Source organism: Ahaetulla prasina, chromosome 16 (genome assembly GCF_028640845.1).
Source record: "Ahaetulla prasina isolate Xishuangbanna chromosome 16, ASM2864084v1, whole genome shotgun sequence".
NCBI lineage: Eukaryota > Metazoa > Chordata > Lepidosauria > Squamata > Colubridae > Ahaetulla > Ahaetulla prasina.
This window is the reverse complement of record NC_080554.1, coordinates 11,381,879-11,392,500: the sequence shown is the minus strand read 5'-3', so window position 1 is coordinate 11,392,500 and position 10,622 is coordinate 11,381,879. Positions and strand designations below refer to the sequence as shown.

The 10,622-nt window shown below is 44.9% G+C and overlaps 1 protein-coding gene across 1 annotated transcript; it reads right to left on the bottom strand.

Moving 5' to 3' along the window:
• Window positions 1-1,642: 1,642 nt before the first annotated feature.
• On the bottom strand, window positions 1,643-3,901 carry LOC131186221 (fibropellin-3-like). The gene is made up of 3 exons (XM_058159573.1): window positions 3,868-3,901; window positions 3,082-3,195; window positions 1,643-2,141 (listed from the first exon to the last, which is right to left on the bottom strand). The coding sequence occupies exons 1-3, from the start codon at window positions 3,899-3,901 to the stop codon at window positions 1,879-1,881; spliced, it is 411 nt and encodes a 136-aa protein (XP_058015556.1). The 3' UTR covers window positions 1,643-1,878.
• Between the last annotated feature and the right edge of the window lie 6,721 nt (window positions 3,902-10,622).

Sequence of the window (10,622 nt, the reverse complement as noted above, 5' to 3'; positions counted from 1 at the left end):
CCTTGTATGATGTTCCCTAGTTGGGTCATGACATATGCAAGAAAACAGCCAAACTCAGAAAGCACCAAGGACCCCACATTCCTCTTCCTGCTTCTCTCTTCTAGCACTGATGATGTTACCTGGTTGGGTCTTGAAACGTCCGCTAGAAAACAACCAAGCTCAGAGAACATTAAGGACATTACAGTCCTCCTCCTCCCATACCTCACTCCCTTGTATGATGTTCCCTAGTTGGGTCATGACATATGCAAGAAAACAGCCAAACTCAGAAAGCACCAAGGACCCCACATTCCTCTTCCTGCTTCTCTCTTCTAGCACTGATGATGTTACCTGGTTGGGTCTTGAAACGTCCGCTAGAAAACAACCAAGCTCAGAGAACATTAAGGACATTACAGTCCTCCTCCTCCCATACCTCACTCCCTTGTATGATGTTCCCTAGTTGGGTCATGACATATGCAAGAAAACAGCCAAACTCAGAAAGCACCAAGGACCCCACATTCCTCTTCCTGCTTCTCTCTTCTAGCACTGATGATGTTACCTGGTTGGGTCTTGAAACGTCCGCTAGAAAAAAACCAAGCTCAGAGAACATTAAGGACATTACAGTCCTCCTCCTCCTCCTCCTCCTCCTTCTCCACCACCTCCTTCTCCACCTTCTCCTCCTCCTCCTCCTCCTCCTCCCATACCTCACTCCCTTGTATGATGTTCCCTAGTTGGGTCATGACATATGCAAGAAAACAGCCAAACTCAGAAAGCACCAAGGACCCCACATTCCTCTTCCTGCTTCTCTCTTCTAGCACTGATGATGTTACCTGGTTGGGTCTTGAAACGTCCGCTAGAAAACAACCAAGCTCAGAGCGCGCCAAGGGCTCCACAATTCAACCCTGACCTACAAATATTCTCTACTATCAATCTCTTATAAAGATAGTACTGTGAAGTCTGGCAAAAACGGTGAGGCCCTTCCCACATGAGTGAGATCAGAGAAAGCACCTCATAAGATTTGCCCCAACCAAGCATAAACTCCAATGGGACATAGCAAGCATTGCTTGGGATGAATATTACAGTATGAACCACACTGAAAGAATCAAGATCACGTGAAGTGTTAGTGCCACTTTATAATGCCTTGGGAAGGCCACCCATGGAATTCTGGATTCAGTTTTGGTCGCCACGATGTAAAAAAGATGTGGAGACTCTAGAAAGAGTGCAGAGAAGAGCAACAAAGATGATGAGAGGACTGGAGGCTAAAACATATGAAGAACAACTGCTGGAACTGGGCATGTCTAGTTTAATGAAAAGAAGGACTAGGGATGACATGATAGGAGTCTTCCAATATCTCAGGGGCTGCCCCAAAGAAGAGGGAGTCAAGCTATTCTCCAAATGTAGGACAAGAAGCAATGGGTAGAAACTGATCAAGGAGAGAAGCAACCTAGAATTAAGGAGAAATTTCCTGACAGTTAGAACAATTAACCAGTGGAACAGCTTGCCACCAGAAGATGTGAATGCTCCAACATTGGGAGTATTAAAGAAGATGTTGGATAACCATTTGTCTGAAGTGGTGTAGGGCTTCCTGCCTAAGCAGGGGGTTGGACTAGAAGACCTCCAAAGTCCCTTCCAACTATTCTATTCTATTCTATTCTTGTTCCTGTTCCTAATGCCTCTTCTCTTCTCTTCTTTTCTCTTCTCTTCTCTTCTCTTCTATTCCTTTTCCTTTTCTATCCTATCCTATCCTACTCTACTCTATATTCTTATTCTTATTCTTATTCTCTTCTCTTCCCTTCCCTTCCCTTCCCTTCCCTTCCCATCCCATCCATCCCAAACTCAAAGCTGGAACGTCTTCAGCCATCTGACTTTGATATCGAAGTGCAGAATTCACTCAGCTCGAAATTAGGTAAATAAATCAGGTAAGCGAAAAAAGGAGTAAGAGATACACCTTTTGGTCACATAAAGACCCCATAAGAATTTGGGCCCCCACCCTCCACAAGACTTTCTCTCTTTCCCATCCTCAAATTCTCTCCCATTCTTCATCCATTTACCTGAATATCCGGGCAAGCAGTCGCAACGATAGCTGTTCACCAAGTCCACGCAGCTCCCTCCGTTCTCACACGGCTGAGATTCACATTCGTCGATGTCGACCGAACAGGTTTCTCCTTCAAAGGGATTGCAAAGCAGAGAAGGCTCAAAACCCTGCGTTTCTCATTGATTTTTTTTTTCTTTTTGTAAGATCGATCGATCGCTAACTCCGAGCGGGCTTGAATTTATGAACTCGACATACAGGAAAACCACCTGTGTAAAAATCCCATTCTGTTCTTCTGCAGCATTTAAAGGCACATTTAACCGTCCGAAAGGATCCCATGGAAAAAAGACCGACAGGTCAAGAATGAAAATTTCATCAGTGTTAGCACTAAAGGAATCACATAGTTGGGTAGTGAAACGTCAACAAGAAAACAACCCAGCTCAGAGAGCACCAAGGACCCCACAGTCCTCCTCCTCCTCAAAAACCCCCTCCCTTCTACCATTGATGGTGTTACTTAGTTGGGTCATGAAATGTCTGCAAGAAAACAACCAAGCTCAGAGAGCACCAAAGACTCCACAGTCATTGTCGTCATCTTCTTCTTCTTCTCCTTCTCCTTCTCCTTCTCCTTCTCCTTCTCCTTCTCCTTCTCCTTCTCCTTCTCCTTCTCCTTCTCCTTCTCCTTCTCCTTCTTCTTCTCTTCTCTTCTTTTCTCTTCTCTTCTCTTCTCTTCTATTCCTTTTCCTTTTCTATCCTATCCTATCCTACTCTACTCTATATTCTTATTCTTATTCTTATTCTTATTCTCTTCTCTTCCCTTCCCTTCCCTTCCCTTCCCTTCCCATCCCATCCATCCCAAACTCAAAGCTGGAACGTCTTCAGCCATCTGACTTTGATATCGAAGTGCAGAATTCACTCAGCTCGAAATTAGGTAAATAAATCAGGTAAGCGAAAAAAGGAGTAAGAGATACACCTTTTGGTCACATAAAGACCCCATAAGAATTTGGGCCCCCACCCTCCACAAGACTTTCTCTCTTTCCCATCCTCAAATTCTCTCCCATTCTTCATCCATTTACCTGAATATCCGGGCAAGCAGTCGCAACGATAGCTGTTCACCAAGTCCACGCAGCTCCCTCCGTTCTCACACGGCTGAGATTCACATTCGTCGATGTCGACCGAACAGGTTTCTCCTTCAAAGGGATTGCAAAACAGAGAAGGCTCAAAACCCTGCGTTTCTCATTGATTTTTTTTTTCTTTTTGTAAGATCGATCGATCGCTAACTCCGAGCGGGCTTGAATTTATGAACTCGACATACAGGAAAACCACCTGTGTAAAAATCCCATTCTGTTCTTCTGCAGCATTTAAAGGCACATTTAACCGTCCGAAAGGATCCCATGGAAAAAAGACCGACAGGTCAAGAATGAAAATTTCATCAGTGTTAGCACTAAAGGAATCACGTAGTTGGGTAGTGAAACGTCAACAAGAAAATAACCCAGCTCAGAGAGCACCAAGGACCCCATAGTCCTCCTCCTCCTCAAAAACCCCCTCCCTTCTACCATTGATGGTGTTACTTAGTTGGGTCATAAAATGTCTGCAAGAAAACAGCCAAGCTCAGAGAGCACCAAGGACTCTACAGTCATTGTCGTCATCATCTTTGTCTTCTCCTTCTTCTTCTTCCTTCTTCTTCTTCTTCTTCTTCTTCTTCTTCTTCTTCTTCTTCTTCTTCTTCTTCTTCTTCTTCTTCTTCTTCTTCTCCTCCTCCTCCTCCTCCTCCTCCTTCCTCCTCCTCCTCCTCAAAACCCCTCCTTCTACCATTGATGGTGTTACTTAGTTGGGTCATAAAATGTCTGCAAGAAAACAGCCAAGCTCAGAGAGCACCAAAGCTTCCACCGTCATTGTCGTCATCATCTTTGTCTTCTTCTTCTTCTTCTTCTTCTTCTTCTTCTTCTTCTTCTTCTTCTTCTTCTTCTTCTTCTCCCTCCCTCCCCCCTCCTCCTCCTCCTCCTTCTTCCTCCTCTCCAAGCCCCCCCTCCCTTCTACCACTGATGGTGTTACCTAGTTGGGTCATGAAATATCTGCAAGAAAACAACCAAGCTCAGATAGCACACGGAGGCCACAGTTCAACCCTGACCTACAAATATTCTCTACTATCAATCTCTTATAAAGATAGTACTGTGAAATCTAGCAAAAACGGCGAGGCCCTTCCCATGTGAGTGAGATCAGAGAAAGCACATTGTAAGATGTGTCCCAACCAAGCATAAATTTGTCTGAAATAGAATAAAGAATAGAATAGGAATAGGAATAGGAATAGGAATAGAATAGAATAGGATTGGAGAGAGGAGAGGAGAGGAGAGGAGAGGAGAGGAGAGGAGAGGAGAGGAGAGGAGAGGAGAGGAATGGAATAGAATAGAATAGAATAGGATTGGAGAGGAGAGGAGAGGAGAGGAGAGGGATAGGATAGGATAGGATAGGATAGGATAGGATAGGATAGGATAGGATAGGATTGGAGAGAAGAGAGGAGAGGAGAGGAGAGGAGAGGAATAGGAGAGGAGAGGAATAGAATAGAATAGAATAGAATAGAATAGAATAGAATAGAATAGAATAGAATAGGAATAGAATAGGAATAGAATAGAATAGAATAGGATTGGAGAGGAGAGAGGAGAGGAGGGGAGGGGAGAGGAATAGAAAAGAAATAGGGATAGGATAGGATAGGAGAGGAGAGGATAGGATTGGAGAGGAGAGGAATAGAATAGAGTAGAACAGAACAGAACAGAACAGAACAGAACAGAACAGAACAGAACAGAATAGAATAGAATAGAATGAAAAATCAGTTCAATGTATATAAAGGTCTAAAATCAGGTCTATCCCATGAAAACCCCTGCTGAAGCAATAAGGAAGGGGAGACAGCCTGATTTCTCGATCTGTCATTCAATTCCTGGCACATACACACACCCGTAGACCCCCACAGGATCCCCAAACAAGTGAAAAGGACGCACCCTCAAAACCGGGAGGACAACTGCAGATGAAATGAACCGGCTAGAGAAAATCCGGGCGTCTCCCGTAGTAGCTCTGGTTGGACAATTCGAGGCACTCTCCATCGTTGAGGCAGGGCCATGCGGCACACTCGTCGATATCTTCTTCACAGTGCGTTCCCACGTACCCTAACGTCAGAGAGCAATGAGGCAGGATAGGTGCGAAAGCAGGAACTTTGGAAGGGAAGGCAAGATCTCATCTCAATTTAACCAGGTTCTTGTTTGAGTCAATGCACCGGTTTGATGCAAGGACAGTCCACAAGATCTTTCTACTGACGGAACCCATCAATGTCTTCTTTAAGAAAGAGGAGTGGGGGGAAAACCCTACAAGCCCAGCGGTGGGCTGCTGGGGGTTCGCAGGGGTTCGGGAGAACCTCTAGCTAACATTCTGTGCAGTTTGGTGAACCCTCAAATCCCCCTTCTGGCTGGCCCCTCCCTGCCCACCCCGCCCCTCCCAGGAGTCCCCACGTGGCCCGTTTGGTTGGGTAGTGAAACGTCAACAAGAAAATAACCCAGCTCAGAGAGCACCAAGGACCCCATAGTCCTCCTCCTCCTTCTTCCTCTTCTTCTTCTTCTTCTTCTTCTTCTTCTTCTTCTTCTTCTTCTTCTTCTTCTTCTTCTTCTTCTTCTTCTTCTTCTTCTTCTTCTTCTTCCTCTTCTTCTTCTTCTTCTTCTTCTTCTTCTTCTTCTTCTTCTTCTTCTTCTTCTTCTTCTTCTTCTTCTTCTTCTTCTTCTTCTTCTTCTTCTTCTTCTTCTTCTTCTTCTTCTTCTTCTTCTTCTTCTTCTTCTTCTTCTTCTTCTTCTTCTTCTTCTTCTTCTTCTTCTTCTTCTTCTTCTTCTTCTTCTTCTTCTTCTTCTTCTTCTTCTTCTTCTTCTTCTTCTTCTTCTTCTTCTTCTTCTTCTTCTTCTTCTTCTCCTCCTCCTCCTCCTCCTCCTCCTTCTTCCTCTGATGGCGTTACCTAGTTGGGTCATGAAATGTCTGCAAGAAAACAACCAAGCTCAGAGAGCACACGGAGGCCACAGTTCAACCCTGACCTACAAATATTCTCTACTATCAATCTCTTATAAAGATAGTACTGTGAAATCTAGCAAAAACGGCGAGGCCCTTCCCATGTGAGTGAGATCAGAGAAAGCACATTGTAAGATGTGTCCCAACCAAGCATAAATTTGTCTGAAATAGAATAAAGAATAGAATAGGAATAGGAATAGGAATAGGAATAGAATAGAATAGGATTGGAGAGAGGAGAGGAGAGGAGAGGAGAGGAGAGGAGAGGAGAGGAGAGGAGAGGAGAGGAGAGGAGAGGAATGGAATAGAATAGAATAGAATAGGATTGGAGAGGAGAGGAGAGGAGAGGAGAGGGATAGGATAGGATAGGATAGGATAGGATAGGATAGGATAGGATAGGATAGGATAGGATTGGAGAGAAGAGAGGAGAGGAGAGGAGAGGAATAGGAGAGGAGAGGAATAGAATAGAATAGAATAGAATAGAATAGAATAGAATAGAATAGAATAGAATAGAATAGAATAGAATAGAATAGAATAGAAGAGGATTGGAGGGGAGAGGAGAGGAGAGGAGAGGAGAGGGGAGGGGAGGGGAGAGGAATAGAAAAGAAATAGGGATAGGATAGGATAGGAGAGGATAGGATTGGAGAGGAGAGGAATAGAATAGAGTAGAATAGAACAGAACAGAACAGAACAGAACAGAACAGAACAGAACAGAACAGAATAGAATAGAATAGAATGAAAAATCAGTTCAATGTATATAAAGGTCTAAAATCAGGTCTATCCCATGAAAACCCCTGCTGAAGCAATAAGGAAGGGGAGACAGCCTGATTTCTCGATCTGTCATTCAATTCCTGGCACATACACACACCCGTAGACCCCCACAGGATCTCCAAACAAGTGAAAAGGACGCACCCTCAAAACCGGGAGGACAACTGCAGATGAAACCAGCGGCTGCTTCGTAGCTGAACCGCTCGGGGAAATCCGGGCGTCTCCCGTAGTAGCTCTGGTTGGACAATTCGAGGCACTCTCCATCGTTGAGGCAGGGCCATGCGGCACACTCGTCGATATCTTCTTCACAGTGCGTTCCCACGTACCCTAACGTCAGAGAGCAATGAGGCAGGATAGGTGCGAAAGCAGGAACTTTGGAAGGGAAGGCAAGATCTCATCTCAATTTAACCAGGTTCTTGTTTGAGTCAATGCACCGGTTTGATGCAAGGACAGTCCACAAGATCTTTCTACTGACGGAACCCATCAATGTCTTCTTTGAGAAAGAGGAGTGGGGGAAAACCCTACAAGCCCAGCGGTGGGCTGCTGGGGGTTCGCAGGGGTTCGGGAGAACCTCTAGCTAAGATTCTGTGCAGTTTGGAGAACCCTCAAATCCCCCTTCTGGCTGGCCCCTCCCTGCCCACCCCGCCCCTCCCAGGAGTCCCCACGTGGCCCGTTTTGGATGCAGGTAAGTGCAAAGCATGAGCAGAGGCTCGGGGAGGGCAAAAAACAGGCCTACTGAAAGTTTGGGAACCTGGAGAGGGCAAAAACGCCCCCCCCCCACACACACACACCATGGTGCAGGAGGCCGACTAGGCCACACCCACTATGGCCACGCCCACCCAGAAACCAGGCAGAGAACCCCTTGCTAAAATTTTTGAAACCTTGCCCTGCACAAGCCCCCACTTCAGAGGTGGGTTTCAGCAGGTTCTGACCAGTTCTGGGGAACCGGTAGCAGAAATTTTGAGTAGTTCGGAGAACCGGTAGTAAAAATTCTGACTGGCCCCGCCCCCGTCTATTCTCTGCCTCCCGAGTCCCAGCTGATCGGGAGGAAATGGGGAATTTGCAGCATCCTTCCCCTGGAGTGGGGAGAGAATGGAGATTTTACAGCATCCTTCCCCTGCCACGCCCACCAAGCCACGCCCACAGAACCGGTAGTAAAAAAAATTGAAACCCACCACTACCCCACTCAACCAGCAGTTGCCAACTTTTAAAAATATGGTTCTAAAACAGAATTCGTTCCAGAATCCAAAGAAGACGAGGGAAGGATTTGGCTTACCTGGCCAGCAAGAACAGTTGTAAAATCCAACTCCTTCCAAGCACGGGGCTCCATTCTGACAAGGTTGTGAAGCACACTCCAAGATGTCCGACTCACAATGTTGTCCTTCAAAGCCCGTGTTGTGACAGTCACACTGGTAGCTAAGAAGGAAAGGAAGGGGAACCGACTGATTTAGCACATCCTCTCTTTTCCGTGATGGGTGTCGTCAATGCCCCACGATGCCTCGCGTCAATTTCTGCCCCGCGTTTTAGCTAACTGCATCTTGGCTATTTCTTTTTCTTTCTTTCTTTTTTTATTTAAGTTTTTTGTATTTTTTATTGAAAAAGTTTTACAAAACTTTTTTCTCCTCCGTTTCCCCCCTCCCCCCTAGCCCCCCTCCCCACCCCCACCCCGACTTCCCAGAACAAACACAAGGTATAGTTAAAAATAAAACAAACATATGCTAAAAAAATTTCCCTCCTAACTCAATTATACTCCTACAATTCTCATCAATTCCTAACCTCCCCTAAAACAATCAAAAATAATACATCCTAATCATTCAAAGGCAGTCTGATAACTCTTAGTCTGATATCTGTTTTGAATATAGTCAATCCATTTTTTCCATTCGTTTAAATATCTTTCTTGCGTATTGTCTTTCAAAAAGGCTGAGATTTCTGCCATCTCAGCCAAATTGGCAACTTTCAATATCCATTCTCCTATTGTAGGTACTTCTTTTTTCTTCCAATACTGTCCTATCAGTAATCTTGCTGCTGTTATTAGATTTAAAATCAGTTTAATCTCAATTACTGTACAGTCCGTGATAATTCCCAGCAGGAAAAAATTGCGGCAGGAACTTTATCTTCTTTTTCAGAACATTTTGTAAGATCCACCAAATTCTTATCCAAAAAGCCTTAATATTCTTACAAGTCCACCAAATATGAAAATATGTAGCATCATCACAATTACATCTCCAACATTTTGCTTGCATATCTGGATACATACACGATAATTTCTTAGGATCTAAATGCCATCTGTAAAACATTTTATAAAAATTTTCCCTTAAATTCTGTGCCTGCGTAAATTTAATATTTCTAACCCAAATTTTTTCCCAAGTTTCCAATAATATTGGCTCCTGAAAATTTTGTGCCCACTTTATCATACAGTCCTTTACCAAATCCCTCTCAGAGTCTATTTCAAGTAACTCATTATACAATCTCTTTATATGCTCCTGAGATTAATTTTTAATCTGAGAAAAGTTTTTTTTTTATTTTTTTACAAACATATCAATGCATGAACTGGGTGTCATGCATTCCAATACAAATTAGAATGTCAGAAACGGTGTATGGTCTTTTGCTTAGGCGGGGGTTTGAACTAGATGACCTACAAGGTCCCATCCAACTCTGTTAATCTTATCTAATCCTAGAAGTGTCATGGATCCGCCCTCACGGACCCCTCTCCAGATATAGGTTCAGAGGAGGAAGGTGAGTTTGAGTCTGTAGAGAAAAACGTGGAGCCGAGTATTGGTCAGGATCGGAGTTCGGGGCTTGGAGAGTGCTACCCTGATGGTCCTCAGCTGGGTCGAGGGAGGTGAGCTGCAGTAAATTGGCAGGTGAGGGACAGGAGCAGCTGCCACCTATTAGCAATGAAGAGGAAGTGGAGTCCCCACCTCCTCCCGATCCAAGGACATGTAGAGCAGAGAGGAGGCAGGCACAACGTTGGTCAGCTAGGCTGTCCATGAGGAGGCAACCTCGCCTTTCATGAAGGGCTGCTGCCCCAGCATTGCCTACTTAATCCCGCCCTGAGAACTTGAGTGTTGATGGAGCAAAGTGCCCAGTTCCGTGCTTTGTGTGCTCGTGCCATGTATCCTGGCCAGGGGTGAAATCTAAAAATTTTCCCTACCGGTTCTTTGGGTGTGGTTTAATTGGTGGGTGTGGCTTGGTGGTCAGGTGACTGAATGGGCATGGCCAATAATAATAAATAATAAAAATAATAAAGTATACAAAACTTGGGAGCGCACCGGTCTACCTTCCTTAAAAATAGAGGCACCGGTCTACCTTCTTGAAAAATAGAGGCACCGGTCTACCTTCTTGAAAAATAGAGGCACCGGTCTTATCAATTGCCTTTTTTTTGGGAGGCACCAGTCTACCTTATTTTTTAAAAATAAAGTCTTCTAGCTGCCTATTAGCTGTAGTGCGGCCCTTTGAAGTGCTGTGCCAGTCATTTAAGGCTGTTTGCAGCTACATCACCACTGAGAGCTTCAGGGACAGAGAAGAGGAAAAGCGAGGCATGGGTGGTGGGGGGAAAGGCAGGGATTTTTGCTACCGGTTCTCCGAACTACCCGCCCCCATCGCTACCAGATCACACAATCCAGTCCAAACTGGAAGCATTTTACTCCTGATCCTGGCTTGTTTGACTCCTGGACGTTGTATGTGCCCATTGGACTTGGTTACCACGTGACTCTTGCTGTATCGAGGTTGGAATCTGGACCTGTGCAATGGGGGTGCTTTCTGAGAACCTATTTGGGGGGGAGGGTTGAATAACCATGGGCCTCTTGTG